At 46.2% G+C, this 18,383-nt stretch overlaps 1 protein-coding gene across 7 annotated transcripts in view; it reads left to right on the top strand.

Moving 5' to 3' along the window:
• The window catches only part of NTRK3 (neurotrophic receptor tyrosine kinase 3), a 182,366-nt gene that overhangs the window by 18,954 nt on the left and 145,029 nt on the right, over positions 1-18,383 (top strand). For all 7 annotated transcript variants that reach the window (XM_052672170.1, XM_052672167.1, XM_052672168.1 and 4 more), the window contains 2 exons: positions 6,537-6,611; positions 7,470-7,541. In XM_052672170.1, coding sequence (XP_052528130.1) covers positions 6,583-6,611; positions 7,470-7,541 — 101 coding nt within the window. In that variant the 5' untranslated portion in view covers positions 6,537-6,582. The remainder of the gene's footprint in view (positions 1-6,536; positions 6,612-7,469; positions 7,542-18,383) is intronic.

Raw genomic sequence — 18,383 nt, 5'->3', positions numbered from 1 at the left:
CCTATTTCTTCCTTTCTAAAAGCAGGTGACTGGGCATAACTCTTCCTGCACTGAAAAGCCTTGGATGTAGTGTGAGATAATGGGAACATACTGCTTCCCACGTTCTGCAGCAATCTGTCCATTCTGGGTCTGGGCAGCCTGCTGTCCTTCAGTAACTCTGAAACATTGTCCCTGCTAGGGATTTTGTCTGCTCCTTAAGTCACCAGCCAGAGCTGGGCAAGGATATGGAGGCTCCCTTGGGATAAGGAATATCCCAAGATGGAGGGGACCCATCAGGATCATTGAGTCCAACTTGGGATAGGAATGGAGGGCTTTTTCTTTTGCCCAGCCCTTCTGGAAGAGCTCAGTTTGATTTGTTGGGTTGGATGCCCAAGCTGACGATGGTTGGACCCACAGGAGGGTGACTGGGAGCATCTTCCCCAGCAACAAGTACCCTATTTGGCCCTGGCAAGAGGAACAGATCTGCTAGCACACAGGGAGCTGTGTTGCAGTGGTGTGCTTCATGATCATTACCTTGACGAATTGCAATTACACTGTGGGGTTACGCTAATAATTAATTCTATAAAGCTGGATTTGCTTGCGTCCCCACCCTTTCTCTCACTGACCTCAAATTATCCTTAATGATGTAAAGTTATCTGCTGCTGGGTGACTTTTCCATGTGTGCTTGGGAAGGGGAAGCCCACGCTTCAAATAAGGAAAATATTGCCCTCATAAGTCTTCATTCAGCTGCACTTGCCTTTAATGCTCAGTTACCAATTCAATTTTATAACTTCCATATTGAGGGAATCAAGTCCTTCATGCCTCTGGTTATTAAATGTATGTGATAAGTGCCTTATAATACTGTGAAAAATGGCTGATTTCTTTATGGCTTCCCCAGCCCTGTGAATAAAAGGGGCTGCCAGCCCCAGAGCGCAGGGTTTGCCCCTGTGGGGTGACATTGGGGACAGTGCTTTCCCAGCCTCCAGGGCTTGCTGTCTGCTCCTCCACCTCTGCCTGGAGGAGGCAGGGCTCAGTAGTCAATAGGTGACTTCTCTCTGTTCTTCCTACTGTCACATTCATATTTTCATGGTCTAGTGCTGGCGTGCCAAGTGGTTTGTTTATAATGCTAAACATATCAGGTAATTGAAAGCTAATGCTTCTATCTGCATGGCGAGGTGTAATGTTCCTGGATGACAAATCAATTTTCCCATTGCCCTATAAGAGCAAGGAGTCTAATACTTTGCTTGCTTTTCCAATGTGTGCATATCCTGAATTGGTAGGGGCCCACAGGGATCATTGAGCCCAACTGCAGGCTCCACCCAGGACCACTAACAATTCAAACCATATTTTTGAGAGTGTTGACCAAACATTTTCTTCTCCCATGTCCCTAGCAGCCCAACGTGGCACTTGTGCAGCATGGCTCTGAAGATGTGCCATCTGCTCTGTCAGATTGGAGCCGATGGCATCCTGATGGAAAGTTATCCTCCTTCAGTCTGGGCTGGATGTAGATTTGGGTAGCACACGTGTAGGCATGCTGCGTAGTACTTGGTGTTCATCAAGTGCCTTTTTTTAGCTATTTACCACAGCACTTGAAAAGCTGAGGGAGATTAGATAAATATTATCCTTGTCATATAAGGAGGGTGAAGGAAGGTCAGAGACATTAAGTAGCCTCAAGCTAATCACTCAGTAAATTGGCATAAGCTGCTGCTTTTCACCCCTGCCTCATTCACGTGGGATAAAATAAGCCTGGTTGTGTTTAAATATTTGTGGATGTTTTCATCTCCCTTGCTGCGCTGGCCCTGGGCTGCAAGAGGAGTGCATAGGGCTGTGTGGGCTTGCTGTGTGGTGTCAAGAAGGTGACACCAACCTGTGTTGTCAGACATCTCTGGCAGAATGATGGGGATTCCTGTGGGATGGTGGGCACTGCTGTGCTTCCAACAAGTGGGTCTGGCTGTTGGCATGTCTGGAGACGAGCTGAAAGTTAAAGCCTGCCAATGGGTGACCATATAGCCAATGAGATCTCTGATCTATCAGCAAAACAGGGGAAAAGCCACTGGTTTCACATAGTGCCTGGGAGCTGTGGAGCTGGCAAAGAGGGCTTTGTGCTGTCGTAAGTGGAAGCTGAGATACGATGCAGGACTGTCCTCCTAAAGATAGCTTTTGTTTGGATAACTTTATGCCTGTAACTAATTTCCTAGGCAAAGAGACTGCTTTATGGTGAGAGGTTAATATGATTGTGTTACACTGGGAATAGTGCAGTGTTGGAGGTGAAGAGCTGGCTATAGGAGGAAAAAGTGGTGAAATATGTTGGAAGAGGTTGCCTGAAGGTGAAGTTGGCTCCTGCCTTCATGAAGTCATTGGCTCAAAAGGCAGGAGCTGGCTTGTGGGCTTTGCTGCTGGCTCAGTGCAGGGGCTGTGGGGGCACAGAGAGGAAGGGCCAAAAAACAAATCCTAGTAGTGCATATGGGAGTTATATGGGCTTTTGCTGTCAGCTAAGAAGTCGTCAGTTGTGAATGACCTGGTGGGTAGACATGCTTGGTGCAGTGCTGGATTGCAGGTGAGGACAAGTGCTGATACGGCTATGATAAGGATGCTATGATCTTGGGCTGAAAGCCAAGGCATTGTGAGTACCAGTGGGGAGCTGCCTCTGTAAACTGAGTCCTCCTGGAGTCTGCTGCATGTTCCTGGTCACCCTTATTGAAGATAAGAAGGACTTAAATAGGTCAGTGAAGAAAGTGGAGCAGTTTTCTATTACAGTGACTATCATAGTGGTTCTTATTGCGAAGGTCACCGAAGATCCAGTTGTATACTGGGTCTGAAGCCAGAAGTCAAACAACCTCACCACCAAGGCTCTGTCTGAGAACATATCTGCATCACTTCTGTGTCTTGAGCTTCTATCTCTTAAGGCATTTGGTTCAGTTTGCCTTGCTCTTCACTGCACGGTACAGACATGCTGCCTTAGGAGAACTGACCTTGTGTAATTTATAAATGATTGCTGGGTGGGTCTGACTTCCTTGTAAAGGAAGGAGGAGTAAATAGCAGGAAAGGAAAAAAGCTGTTTAAGCAAGGATAATTTTGACTCAAGACAAATACGAAGTGTGCGTGTGTTGTAAGAAATGAGAAGAGCGGGGTTCCAGTGCAGCATTTCAGTACAAATTTGGAAGAAAAAGCCCCAGCTACTCCTAAACAGGACAGTTTGGTCTGTAAATGGCAGCTTTACATTGCAGGGAGACCTGGACTTGACCAGGACTTGCCTAATAGACAAGAGGTAGAGAAGGAAGGGAGTATTTAAAACAAATAACCCTTTTTCCCCTTTGCTTCCCCCTCCATCTTTGTTAGTGATTCATCTCATGTGGCGCTGATATTAAAGCTGGAAATGAGTCTAGGTGGATGTGTATATGGTGCACAGTTGAGGATTTGTGGAGTATAGTGTTATTGAAGCTATTGCATCTTGCAGAAGAGAGGCTTACCTTAGTAATAACTGAGGGATGCCTCAGGAATATATATTTAGAGGAGTTTGTAGGGAGGAGGGAGTAACCTATGGGCTGTAACTCATACCTAAAAGGTCTGATTGCAGAGAATGGGGCAGGGCTGGGAGTTGTCCCATCTGTTTTTGGTGTGGGCCCTGCAGATGTGTTCTGCCAGGTTAACAATCGGAGACAGATGGGGAAGGTTCCAATTTGGGTAGAAATGGGAAAGATGCAGTCTTTCAAGGGCAAGCAAAGCCATGGAAGAAAAAGAGGAGAACCTAACTTGAGAGGCTGAAGGACATGAAGAGAGACTGAAGTTCTAGGAATAAAGTTTCTTTGGTTGGTTTGCTTTCCTGTGCAACTGCTGCCAATTTTGCAGTCACAGCTTGACTCCTTGAACTTTCAGAGTAAGATGCATTTCTGTTTATTTTGTGCTGGCTGGATTTGCCTGAATCCACTTCTTAAAGGTTACGCTACTCTTTCAAAAGCTATAGGGAACAAAAGAAAATGGATTTCTGGGTGTATCTTTGGGGTGCCTGTCAACAAAGTCTGATTCACCACTTTGAGGAGCTAGCGAGTGACTCCTGCTAAGTTGAAAAGTGTGTGTGTATAGATCTATATGAAAACAACTTTCTGGGACCCCTTGTGAAGGGAAGCATCTGTGTAGCTACAAGGACTCAAATTTGCTTGCTGAACTGTGCACCTAATTCAAGATGATGCTGTCACCCTCTGTTGCACTCTATGTAAAACAGCTGCTGTGTCATGGGATTATTCTATGTGTGTGTATTGATTTCCACCTCCCTTGTCACTCCCTATATGGGTGTTGTGTGTGTATGTAAATAACAAACCAAAGTGTATTTGACTCTGGAAAATCCTGGGCTGCCTTTGGGAGGCTGGAGCATGGATTCTGAAGGCTTCTTTGCAGCTTGGTACAATATCACTCGTGGAGGGATTGAACTGCTCAGAGGGCAGTAGCCATTCTGTCCAGCGCAGGTCTGTACTGGCATTATGTACTTCATCCATTTCCATAGCTATAGTGCAACATTTTGTGGACAGAATGAGAGACTCTTTTCATTTTGAGTCCAGAGCAGGCCAAGATGTTTGTAGTTCTGTCAGATTTACAGCTCCCACCAAGACCCCCAGTCGCCAGCAAGCCTGTGTGTGTCATTGGGAACAAGCCCAGGTCTCTTCCTACCTCTCATATGCTGCATGTGGCTTTGAGTGTCAGGTCAAAAATAACCTTGACTATTTTATTTTAGCAACCACAATCAATAAAACAAGAGCCAATCTGGCTGCCACCTCCTTCCCAGCCCTGGCTCAGGGCTGCTCCATCTCTGCCCTTTATCAGTGCTCAGCTCCAGCGTGCCCTAGTGGTAAACCCAAGTCATCCCCTTCCTGCCTCTTCTTTTCTTGGAGGAGCCTCTCCTTTGGGTTGTAGGAGTCATGTTTGTAGCCCTGCAAAAGGCAAGTACCCAGGCACACAGTCCTGTAGTCTTGTGCCCTAGGATGTGAAATTTTCATGGGTTAGAATAGAATGGCTTGAGTTGGAAGAAAGCTTTGAAGATCATTAAGCTCCAACCCCCTGCCATGGTCTGGTTGTTCCCCACCAGCTCAGACTACCCAGGGCCCCATCCAACTTGGCCTTGAGCACCTCCAGGGATGGGACACCCACAGAGATGACTCTTGGGTCTTTGGTCTTATTGGATTTGGATGGTGATAGCAGAGAAACATGTTCAGGGTTTAATCCAGAATTTGGATTTTTACATTTCTTCTTCTTCATGTGGATGGTATTTGGGATGTAGTTTAAGTCCAGATTCTATTGTGCTTGTTCATCTATTCTTATGCAAATGCTTCTCTAGCACTCACTATGTTCTGAGAAGGAATGTATGACCTCTGTGACTGCTCCAGGAGTGGCTGAAGGGTCCCTATTCCCCTTAATCCCCCTCTGTTCCACCATGTGATGTCCTATACTCAGAGGTGATGGTTCTTAGCATTGGCCCATCACCCCAACCCTCCATAACATGGAAGTGTTTCTCTGCCTATGGCTGAGTACGAAGCCAATGATGGTATCAGGGCAAATGTGAGTTTGGGAGCATGTGCTCCTGAATTTGAAGGCTGCACTTCTTTTATTCCTTGTCTAAGGGAACTGGACAGATTTACGTCCTCCGAGATCGCTCTGGTAGAGGATCACATTTACTTGCTGTGCAGCAAGGTTCTCTTGGAAATGTGCTTTCTGTTGGAAGGAATATGAGTTTGGTCTGGGAGAAAGCCTTGACTCACCAAGGACTACCGGGCTGGTGGAAACCAAGCTTCTTCCCAACTGCACAGCATTGCAGCTTGTTAGGGGCCTGTGGCCATGCTGCTGCCAGCATCACTCCTGTGCTCCTGATAACAGGGGACCCCGTCCTCTGGGGCTGTCGATCTGTCACCTTCCCCCAGCTCTAATATTTACTGAGTAACAATCCCATGGTGACAGATCTATTTCTGTTTTCTGTTCTCTGTAACATACCTGCTAGAGTGCCCCAGGTGACAGAGGAATTTATAATAAAGGCATGGCTTCCAAACTGAGATTGGCACTCTGCTGCCAGCAGCACTTCCAGCTAGCAAGGACCAGCACCCTGTTGTCCACTATAGTAAGAGAATGGATAAATATATTGCCATTTTTCCTTTCCTCCCCTTTTCAGGCCCCATATTTTTGTTGAGAAGTTTTATTTACTTTCACTCCTTTTGAGTGGCATTGTTTCACTGATGTGCATGGAGAGAAGCAATGACTTTACCAATGGCGTACAATGGATCGGTTGCATTTCCTACACTGAAAATTGTGGGTAAAACCATGTTGGTGGTGATGTTTTTTTACCCTGGAGTGCAGGGAACACAGAATAAAAAGCAGCATGGGAAGCTGCTTGTTTTGGCAGCATGATGCATACCACATGTATCTGGGGATATGTCTGCTGAAGCCAGAGTACATTCAATTTCCAGACCTTCTGCACGTTGAAGGTTTGAGCTAGAGCAAAGGTGAACATGTCTGCTGAATGGGCAGAGCCACCTGGATGTGCTATAGCTGAGCCTTTCCCTTCTCTTTCACAGACACATAGAGAACTGGAAGAACTTGCAGACGCTGAATGCTGTAGACATGGAGCTGTACACGGGACTCCAGAGGCTGTGAGTATGTCTTGCATGTCGGGGAGGAGAAGTGCACTGGGCAGTCCCTTGTTTCCTAAGCAAATGGTTCCCTCTTTCTCTGCGCTGTGGCATTTGGAGCCTATTTAAGCTGCTGGCTCTGCAGTGTTTTGTTATGAAACTTCACAAAATGGAGATGAAGTGCTTTCTGGTCTTTACTGGATCTGGGAGAAGGAAGATTGCTAGCTCGTGACAGCTCTGTCAACACACATCAGCCCTGACCTCTCCTCTCCCCCGCTGTTCTGGTGCTGGGCTTGTGCATTGTTCTGACTCATTTCAGTCCCACAATGTGGATTTCCAGCTGTCTCTGCCAATCCTTCAATACTGGGCTGTTGGTTCTCGTTTAGTTTGGTTGTTGTCGTGGTAGTGCTGCATAATTAGGAAATGACATCTCCCTGTGCAGCCCTCCTGGTTTCAGAAGAGCTTGACCTTGTGCATCACAGAGAAACTGAGGCCCTTTGCCTGAAAGTAGTTTTCTTGGTGCTTGGGAAGGCTGGGTGCCACCTGGGTATCTGAACCCCAACAAACTGCATGCTAAACACCCATCTTGCATGCAGGCTGATGCAGTTCTCATCTTGTCAAAGCAAACAGTAAAGGGGCATACTGTTGTTTGCAGCCCAGCAGCTGCTGCGTGCTGAGCCTGCGCTGCTGGTGTCAGCTGAAGCTGAAAAGCCTGATTTCCTCTGCACTTGAGGGGATTGTCTGGGGTGAGATGTCCCTCCTTAGGGACTGGAGGGCTCCTGTGTACTGTCTGCTACTGTGCTGTGTCTGTGCTCAGCACAGGGCTTTAGAGCAGTCTTCAACATGGACTTCATTGCTGCCCTTTCATTCTCTTTCCAGGACAATCAGGAACTCAGGACTACGAAATATCCAACCTCGCGCCTTTGCGAAGAACCCTCATCTGCGCTACATGTGAGTGCAGCCAGCTGCTGCCTGTGCCCCTCTGCTCCCCCAGCAAGGCTTTGGTCACAGACCGTGGCACCAGGGAGGGGGATGCTGAAGGAGAAAGGGTTGAGAGGTGGCCATCTCTTTATGCAAACCCTGAGGCACGTGGCTGTCAGGTCTCCTAATGAAGGGCTTTGTGAGCTGGCCCATTGGTGGGCATGGGGTAGGGCTGGAGTAGTGGTGTTGTGAGATATTGTTTGAGAGCTCAGCTCCCTGGGCATCATTAGCCATCAGGTATGGTGTCCCAAGGAGCTTGCCTATGCTTGAGGTCAAGGAATTTCTTTACTGGATATCTATTCGCCTTCCAAAGGCATTGAACAAAAGCTGGAGTACTGTGCAAGTTATGGGAAGTGTTCATGGGTTTGAAATGTCTTGTCAAAGCAACTGTGTCCAAGATAAAGCCTTGTTGGCTCTGGCACAGGTTAAAAGAAGGGGAAAAAACAAAAGTTGGTGAGAAGTGTGCAGCTTTGGGTTTGAACTGGCGAGCTGGATGGAGAGCATCCCTGTGTTTTAGAAACCAATGCCAGTAGCTTTTTCTATGGGAAAGATGGCTGTAGAGCACAGCCATTTGACTCTGTGGGTGCAGGTGGCCATTGAGATGGAATGCTACTGGTGGGGGGAGATATATCCAGTTCTGCAGGTTGTATCTATTTGTCTTTTGATGTATGCTCAGAGATTATTTGAACTGAAAACCCCAGAAGCTTCCTTTTTGGAAAACCAGTTACAGTTGCTAAGTGACGGTGAAGTACTTCCTAAATAGGAGATGTGCAGTACCAAAGGGCATGAATAGTTAAGGGCATTATGAACAAACATGAGGCCTTTCTGAGTTTTAAAAGTGTGTATCTTGTTATAATATAACCTCCTTAGCACTGACCACAGGGATTTCCCTGATTTTCATGCTTTATTATTTTGATTTGTAGCATTTGTTTTGTATTTTGTGTAGTTGTTTGTTACTGGGAAATGTTCTTTCTGAAATACCTCTCCCAACTGACTTTTTTCTAATGTAATTTGTCAATTGTGCTGTTGCAGTTTATTCATTTTTTATCTGTTACATACATAGCATTTGGTTCCTGATGAAATTAGTTTGGTTATCATAGGAGTGTAGGAGGAAATATGCTCACTTTGAATCTGAGTGTGCCATTAACATGTACACATACAATTGTTACTGCTTTCTTGGAAAGCACTTAGGTTTTTTTTTGTCTTTTGAGATTACTTTTGAGATGGGGGGGGGGGGGGGGGAAACCCTGACATATCCATCTTGTGTCAAAAGCTGAGGTTGGTATGTTGTGATGAAATATGTGTTTGTTTACTGCTCGGGCCATGTAAGATTGATCATGTTCTTAATGTCTTTCTTTCCTTGCCGTTTGAAGCTTGAGGCAAGGAAGTGCATTATTTGGTTGATGTTTGCTGGTGGGATTTGATGCTGTTGAGCACACCCAGCAGTGTGTTCCAGTGGTGTGTCCATGGTGTGTGAATGCTTTCAACGTGGCTGCTCCTGGTGGCAGATTCTCATCCATAGGGATGCAGAGCTGGGTCTTGCAGGGAAATCTGCTTCCTTGAACTCTTATGTCATGGTGCTGGCTTCTTTCTCCTGGGACTGTCCAATTCTGGCATAAGAGCATGGATGCTGCCCAGGCTTAGAGACACACAGTGCCAATTGGGTTCCGCTGTGTGCTCATGGGGCTATGCCAGCACATCAGAGCATCTTCATAGCTGCTGCTTCTTGGAGAGCTCAGCTTGCTGAGAGCCTGACATTTTCTGAAGCCACTACACATAGGTGCCAGGGATAAAAGGATTAATGGAAATATCACTCTGCTGTGAGTCTTGGACTGCTTTAAGTGGGTACAGTAGCTGACAAGAGCAAGGGATACCATCTCAATCCCCTCATGGTAGAGCTGGCAGCAGCTGAATGTGTTGCAGGACAGTGGACTTAAGGCTGATGGGTGAGCTGTGTGGTTTTGCTCCTCCTTTGCTGGGTTTGGATGATTGCAGGTGGAGCTGAGATACAGACTGCACATCTCTAACAAACATAGAGACTTCACAGCCTGAATAAGGGTAACCCTCGTGGGGTGCTGCAAGTTGGATCTGAAAAGCAGCAGGCATTTTTCCACATGAAGCTTGTATACAAATGACAGGGACTCAGTTGTTTTTTTTTTTCCCCCACCCCTCCCTGTTCTGGGTTGGATCCCAGCCTCCCTCTGAAGCGACTTTTTCCCCAGTGTCTTTCATCAAAGCTTCCTCATCTCGGATGGACCAGATAGCTCTGCCTTCTCCTATCAGCTTCTATTTCTGGCTGCTCCTTACTGCGTGCGCTTGTCTTCAGACCCCAGCTGTGCAATCATAAGCAGATCACTTAGCTCTAATTGCAGGAGTTCAGGTTTGTAGGGGTTTAAAAGAATGGTTCTGGATGAGGTTTGGTGTGTTCATTTAAATTCCATCCCCTTCCCCGTTGTGGATCTTGGGCCACTGATTTCTTCTAAAAGTAGTACTGACTCCGTGTTGAAGAGGATGGATGTAAGCCTGATCTAAACTGAATGTCATCCAGAGTCTTTCTGCATGCTCACTCTGGAAGTCTTCTTTATTTCTGTGCAAAGTTGCACTGGCAGCTTCCTGCTCCCATTTCTGTGCAGCTTTCGCTGTCCCTTGGCTAATAGGGAAATGGTTGTGGGGAGCACCATGTGTAGCATGTGAGAAGCTGCACATGTAGGTTGTAGAAAATCTTTGTCCTGACTGCTCAGATCTGGGTAAATTGGGATAGAAGACTGTAGAAATGTTTAGTGATGACACAAAACCTCAGTCTTTGGCTTGACGTAGGCAAGAAGGCTTTAGGATGATATGGTGCCTAAACTTGAGACACATAAACCATTTGAATACATATTTATGTCACTGTGTTTTGAGCTTATTGAGGAAAATGCCTTTTGTGCTCTTACCATGCCTGTTCTTCTCTTGGTAATACTGAAATGCTCTGGCCAATTTAATTCAGCTTGATAGGAAATTACAAGTTATGAGGATCTTTTTCATATAACTGTCATGAAAATAGCCAGAGAAACAGTGCAGAGAGGTTGTTGTAGTGCCCTGTAGGAAGGAATGCAACACAATCACAATCCTTACTTAGGTACTGAGAAGTCACCAGGAAAACCCAGCACTGGAATCAGTGTGCAGGAGAGGACAAGACCTGATTGCTTCCAGGCAATGTGTCCAGCCTGCTGCTCACAGCTGGGGTGGTAGAGCTATGGATGTGGGAGAGGAGAGTTCCAGCAGATTGTGCCTAGGGCTAGACAAATTGACTTCTGCGGTGTCTGAGTCTCCCTGTACTGGGAAACAGGTACTTAAGAGACTGTAATTCCCTCTAAATGTTTTCCTGAGCAGCTGCATACTGGGCCAGCCAGTCAGGAGGCACTGTGTTTGCAGAGGGTAATTGTGCGCACCTTATTTATTGTGGAGGAAAGAAAACAAATTAAGGCTGTGTAATTATAGAGACAGGCACACTTTTAAATAAGGCTTAAGTAGTCAGATTTCTATTTAGAAAATTAATAATTGCCATTTCTGCCTGCGTTTAGAGGCTCTTCTTAAAGTGTCTTCTGGATGTTTATATGTGCTCTAAATGGGTTTGTGGGCTGGCCGAGACACAGCTCCTGTCAAAGAGCAGCACTGCCTGCCAGAGCAGGGATGGGGCTGAAGATGAAGCTTTTTTCCTCTATTTTTCACCCAAGCATCTTAAGGATGGAGTCTTTGGGAAAAGTCAATAGGCTTCAAGGAGTGCTTTATGCTGAGTGCAACTGTTTTTTGAGTACTGTATGGGCAGACTGCTTTCTGTTCTATATGATTTTTATATCTGTATGATCCTATCAGTGTTCTTGCTATAAAATTGAGGCTTGAGGATAAACTGATGGGTGCTGCATGGACCTCCTCTGACTGGTGAAGTGTGAGCTAGCTGATAAATGGGACTGTTCCTATAGGTAGACCCACAGAGTGGTTAACCTGCGGTACCCTAGGACCTATCTGTACTGTTGGTTGTATAGCTTGGAGGATGCAGTTGGCTTGGGTGCCCTATTAGGCTCCTGACAGTTGTGTAGCATCACTGTTCATTGCAGGGGATTTGGACTATGTGACCTTTAAAGGTCCCTTCCAACTCAAGTGACTCTGTGGTGTCATAGAACTGGTACTCTGGTGTTGGAAGTAGTCTGCAGCTTTGACATGGGAGTTCCCAGAGGCACGTTGTGGCTTTAGTCTTTGACAAGGAGGAAACTGGCTGTGTCACCTGAAAACTGAGATAGCCAAGTAGCTCAGAGTTGGTGAGATTGTGTGCCCTTGTCTGGATGAGGAGCTATGAGATATGGTTTAGTAGCTTGTGGTAGGAACGGTAATGGGAGAGTAGTTGGACTGGATCTTGCAGGTCATTTCCAGCCTTGTGATTCTATGATTCTTTTCAGTGCTGTTCTGGGACAGCACTTGAAGCCCTCCAGCAGCTGAGGCTTGCATGATTACAAGGGCTGAGGGCAACAGCTTTGCAAGGCTGGCAGAGTTCACCTTCTTTGCTCTGTGCATCTGGGAGATTGATCAAGATCTCATAATAAATAAAGAAGTAAACAAAATATCAGACTTTTGAATTACTGCAAGTATGGCATCGGTCTCTCAGTCATGGCTTGAGGGTCATTTTCCTGTCCTTCGTGTTTAATGATCTATTGCCTTGCTCTAAAAGAGCCACTTGTGTATATAAGGCAGAGTTAAATGTTCTCTCTTGCTCTCTCCTCCTGTAAACAGCTCCACGCCCTGTGTCTGCCTGCAGTCCCTTTGCTCCATCCTGGATGTGCTATTACCCTTTCTCTCTCTTCTTGATGATTTCTCCATGTCTTGTCCTTTCATCGCTGTGCTGCTCTCATAGCCATCTTGGCAGCCTCCTCCTAATCCAAACTGTCATGTGTTAATTGCTTACGTTTTCCTTTCTGTACTCCTGGGCTAGTGCAGTCTGACAAGTCCTGTGCATAAGCTGGGGCACAGCAGATGAGAGCTCTTAGCTCACTGAGTATGAAGTAATGTGCTGAACTAAACCACCTCCTTGGTAGTTCAATGTGTCTTACTTTGCATTTGCAAAGAGCTAAATGGGAGTTGAATTTTCCTGTGACTACAGGACAAAAAAATAACAATAGGAGAAAAATTAAATAGTCTTTCACTTCCATTAGGTGAATGTTCTTCGTTATTTCTAATCAAGCAGGCAGTTTGGGTACAGTTTGATTCACACTTGTACTCTATAGAAGTTACCACCCCACCACCTTCTAACAGTGAGCCTCTGTGCTGTGATTTACTTAGGAGGCATTTTCCCCTGTGTCTCTCTAGTTGTTCTGTAAAATGATGGGCACACTTAGAGCGCAGTCACCAAAATAAACAGCAGCAATGTCTCTTTCTCCATAAACTTTCCTGCTCGGACTTTCTATCTGTTCTGTTCCCTGGATGCCAGCACAGAGCAGGTCCTTGCTGGTATGCTAACTGACAGCAGTGGTTTGGTGGGATGTTTATTCCCACTCCTTACCTCAGATAACAGACAAGCAGCTAACTGCAGCTGTTTGTTTTCCTTCAGCAGCAAAGGTGGGTTCTGTGTTTTACCAGCCATCGTGAGCAAGGCTAAAGGAGATTCCAGTTTCCTACAGGACTGTGGCTTTCCTTCAGGCTGGGTCAAAATCATTTGACTTGTATATGGAGGGCTGGGTGTAGGATTTCTGACTGCAGGCTGCTTCATGCAGCTCAGGAGAAGGTTTTTTTGTATTGTAATAAGAGGTAGAGCAGTGATTTTATGCACTGTGTACTCCAATGGGGCTTGAGACGGAAACTTTCTAACTTGAGCACTTTGCACCTTGGAGCAAGACCTGTTCTGCCTTGATTCCCCACCTGAAAACCTGGAACAACAACACTTGTTTTCTCTCCTTTTATTTGATTTATTTGCACTGTAACTCCTGGTATGGTTTCTAGTGATATTTGGCATTGAATTGTGGGATGTGGTTGCGATGTAAGACGAGCTGTAATAATACAAATGCTATCACAAGTATTTGTAGCCTGATCACATTCTTATGTCGTGCCTATTCCTCTGGTACCTGGATTCTTAGGATTCTAGTATGGCTTTCTCTCTCCTTCCTTCCTTTGAAATGTTGAGATGTTTGTAGCTGTACTGAGTGACTATGGGGATTTATTTTGCTTTCTGAAGATTGATCAATTGTTTTTTGGAATACATGTGAAAGAGGAAATTGCTGTTCTTTTCCAGAGCAACAGTTGCCTTTCCAGTCCCATTTTTCCCTTTTCTTAATAAACAAAAACTGCTTGGGGGGTGCTCATTCTCTGTAATATTTAGTCCTTGATGCAACAACAATGACCTCATGGATATTTTGTGAGCTGCCCTTCAAAGAGAGGCCTAATATCAGGTGCTGTCCTGAAGATGTTGTGTAGCTGGTTAAAACCTCACCATATCTTTCAGCCTCTCAGAAGAGAACACCAGCAGCACAGGATGAGCTGATTCCAGGAGATAGGGGGCTGACTATGACCAGATTTTGTTTCTAGGCTCTTGGGATCACTTCATATTGGAGATATTCCAGAAACGTCCTCTGGCTGTTCCTTTTAGTTGCTCTCCAAAACCTGTGGCTCAGTAGATTAGTTGTGGTATAAGGTGCGTCTTGTCTGCCTGTGCCAGTGTAAGAGCTACTGCACAGGGAGAAGGAACTTCCCAGATGGGAGCTGAGAGCATGGAAGCCTCATGGAAAGCTGCTGGGGAAGTCATTGTGCATTCATTGTCATTGAGCAATCATGGTGGGATGAGTGAAAGTTAAGTGACCACATGTATTATCTCACTTTTTTCTTGATATTGGTTTACTAACAGTACAGTTCCAGGGATGATTTTCCTTTTTTTTTTTTTTTTTTTTTTTAAGTACAGTCAGTAAGTACCAGGGCAGAAAAATAGAAACATTCAAATCATATGTTATTTGAGTAATAAGATACGTCAGGGTAGGAATGATGAGATATTAATCCACGATAGTGTGTGACTAGGCAATAATTTAAATGTCATGAGTTAAGCAGTTGTGTGTTTTATTAGAATTATAAAATTTTATTAGGAAAATGTAGGGGAGGAGGGGAAAGCGTCTCACCAAAACTCTCCATTTGTAGTAGGATGAATTCTGAATTATCAGACGCAAGGCACTGAGATGTTTATAAGGCTGCGAATAGGGGCCTGAGTCTTTGTTTTCGAGGTGCTGTGGTGATCGCAGAGGACAGGTCCGATCATCAGCCTGAATCGCGGTGCCCGGTGCCCCCTTCTCCCCGCCGCGCAGTGAGCGACGCGCCGCCGTTCAGCACCACGGACAGGGCCGCTCCCGGCCGTCCTGCGGCGCTTCTCCCTCCGGCCTCTGTCCCGCTCACCGAGCTCCTCAGTCTCCCAACCTCCAGGTTTTCAGGCCTCCCTGCCTCCAACCCTCCTGTTTTCTCTGCTTGCAGCTGGGCTTTCCAGCTTCCAAGCAGCCCCAGCCACTGACTGCAGCACAGGCGTTTCCTGCTTGCAGCATGCCTCCCTACTTGTGCTGAAGCCGTGCGTTTTTCCTGCCTCTTGCTCGCACCTGGCTGCAGGTGCAAGCTGTGTCTAGCCATAAGGTTTGACATCACCTGAGGAATGACCTGTCTGGTTTCACTGCCAGCAGCGCTTTCAATCTTCCATCTTTCCCTCTGTGTATGAAGCAAATCTTCTGAGATGTCTGTCTGACAGATGCAATATAAACTTTCTGAACTGCAGTGGCTCCTGGCACTGGCTTTGTTCTGCAGCAGGAATGGAGTCATCCTGCAGCACTGCTACCCGGCAGCTGTCTGTGGGTTTCTCACATGAGGAGTTTACTAGGAGGACTGCCATCTGACCTCACTGAAACAACAGCTCATGAAGCTTGGTTAAGCATTTGTTGAATCCATTTGTGCTTGTTGGTAATTGTAATTTGCTATCTTGGAATAATGAAGGAATGCCTGCTACAATTTGAAGCACTCTGCACTTCATGGTGATTATGCTTTTCGTTTGGAAAATATTCCTGACAGTGACCAAGGTTTGGAGATAAAAGGTAGAAGAAATAAACTTCTCTTTTTTTTATGTACAACTCTTTTTTTTATGTTTTGAGAAGAACAGGAAATATACAGCCCCTTTGTTCAGATGTTCCTCTGAATTTTTTGACAGAACTAATTGCTAGGGACAAAACATGTTTCTGCTTCTGGTTATGAGTGAGGATTGCAGTAAGCAGGATTTGCTGGACCCTGGCTGCCTTTAGTAGCTGTAGGCAACTCTGTGCACAGAACAGCACTCCCCTGTGTGTGCTCAACTGCTGCAAACAGGCACATGTCTGCTCCAAACCCCATGCTCAGGTGTGCCCCTAGGTGCTGCTGCCTCTCTGCTCCCCATCCCCACAGATCCCTGGGGAGAGCTGTGAGCTGGCTCTCTGCTTGATGTTGTCTGTCTCCCAGGTTGAGTGTTTATCTTGCCATTTGATGAGGCATAGCTGGAACATATCAGCATCACCTCCTGCTGAGGCCAGGAGCCTCTGTGATGCACAGGAGGTGTCAGCTGCCAGCTCTACTGGCTGACAGTGCGTTCCCTTCGGTGGAGCGTGGTCCCTCTGGAGGTGCTGCGCGATCCCAGCTCTGCCTTCTCTTCCCCACATGTGCCCCACAGATCTGGTCCCTCGGGGTGGGTGTCATAGAATCATAAAATAGCTTGGGTTGGAAGGAACCTTAAAGGTCATCTGTTTGTCCAGCTGCTTGATCCCAAGCTCTGCTGGGCTCAGCAGGGGTGTGGGCTGGGTGCTGTGGGCTAATGGCAGGCTTTCTTTTCATTAGCTGGTATAAACACAGCTCTTTGGCAGCAGCTTCCTTTTCTGAGCCTAGGAAGACTGTTTTTCCTTTTATCTATAATTTAGTGAAGTGTCAAGCCACAGAAGTTGCAACAGTAATAAGCTGTAGAGGAAACTTATTTGCTGAAAAGGTGGGTTTCATTCCAGGGCTGTGGCTTTTTCACACTTCTGCAAGGGATGATGGCTGCTTGTGCAGCCTCCTTTGCAAGTGTATTCATGCAATCTTCCTTAGGAAGCTCACAGGCTTTCCAGCCCTTTTCCCATACAGTTTCCATGTGGAACTGGGAGTGAGCTGTACAAAATGTCATGGGGAAAATGGGTCTGAAGAGGAGAAGGAGGGTTGATTGGGGTAGGGAAGAAGCGTGTGTGTGAGTTGTGTGGAAAGTGGAAAGGAAATATGGGTTTGCTAGAAAAAACTTGGGAACAGTGCTGCTATATTAACCAGAACCTTCCTCTCATCCTTTGACATGGCTTTGGAAGCAATATTAGAGTCTTCCTAATTATTTTTCTTGGACGAGTTTTGCGATCCTGATGATATTAATTATTCTTAAAGGTCAACAGCACTCACTTGAATCCCCTTCTGTTCTATCATGTAATCAGTTAATTAATTGGAAACCATTTAGCAGTGTCTGCTGAGAGCTTAGTCTGCCTAATGCCCTGTTGTTTTGCTGTTGCTGGGAGATACAGGCGTGTATGTGTGTGTGTGTGTGTATACATACAGATATATATATATATATATATGTATACTTCTTTGTACCCTTCTTTTCTTCAGAGCCTCTGCTTGCAGATTTCTCATCTCTGTCCCAGACTCTCTCTGCCTCTGGCAGCTCCCCAAGGCAGACAAATCAGTGCTCAGGCATAGCTGTTACTGTTCCCTTTACTAACCCCTGCAAGAGCAGTGTGTGAGATTATTCAGGGCTCATTGATTTCTGGGCATTCAATTAAATGCATGCGTGGGAGAACTAGTTTTAATATAAACTTAATGCAAGAGCCCTGCAACAGCTGAAAGTACGGCCCTCACTGGGGAGGGGGAGGGAGAACAAGACCCCATCCCAGGGCTCTGCATTTAACGTGATGAAGTTGGGACTCTTGTGTGCACATTGCCCAGATCCTGTATCCATGGGGTGCCATCCTGCCTGGAGTTTCAGCATAGAAAACATGAGAGATGCAATGGAATTCTGGGAGGATGTATATCTGCAGTCTGGTGCCCCTGTGTGTATGGAGATGCTAGGAAATGTCCCTTAAGGTACTTTCCATCCCATGCTGTCGTCTTGCACTGTGCCTCAGTTCAGCAGGAGTGATTTTTTTTTTATGCAGCTGTCTGGTTTGCTTGGTCCTGCTGGAAACCTGCGAGTGGGAGGCATTTCCCCAGCTGTTTTCTGTTCCTATCTGGAAGAAACATGCAATTTGAAGCAAACAAGCAGGGTAAAGCCAGCCTCTTGCTGGAGCTGTCAGCTGGCAACCCTTGTTCTCAAACAGCACCACTCTCCAGTATCATTGCTGGGTATCAAAGCAGGAGAAAAGCCCAGTGTGCGGTTATTCCAGATGTAATGGACCTAAAGTGACTCCAGGTTGGGCAAGAAGAAGAAAGACTGATGCAAAGCATCTCTGAGGATATCTCAGCTGTGAAAGGACATCTGTAGGGAAGGGTTCTTGCCTGTTGCAGATTAATTTTATCCTCCTTAAGTGGGAGATTGGCATGCTTTGTGGATGCTGCTGAACTCTGCCCTGCAGGGAAGCTGCCAGGCAAAGGGAAAACAACTGCAGGGCTGACCTCGCTTTTCTCGAGTCCTCTGGGAGCCCAGATGTCTTCAGAGAAGAGCTGTGTAAACAGCATGCAACAACAACACGAGGGCCAGATCCCCCTCCTTTGATCCATCTTGAAACACAGAGGATGATATTGCCCACATCTGCTGTCCACTTTCCATCTGTACCACGTGCCAAA

The sequence above is a fragment of the Tympanuchus pallidicinctus genome, unplaced genomic scaffold (assembly GCF_026119805.1).
Source record: "Tympanuchus pallidicinctus isolate F22 unplaced genomic scaffold, pur_lepc_1.0 scaffold12, whole genome shotgun sequence".
Taxonomy (NCBI): Eukaryota; Metazoa; Chordata; class Aves; order Galliformes; family Phasianidae; genus Tympanuchus; species Tympanuchus pallidicinctus.
Note: the sequence above shows the minus strand (reverse complement) of the source record. Positions and strands in the feature narration are given on the sequence as shown.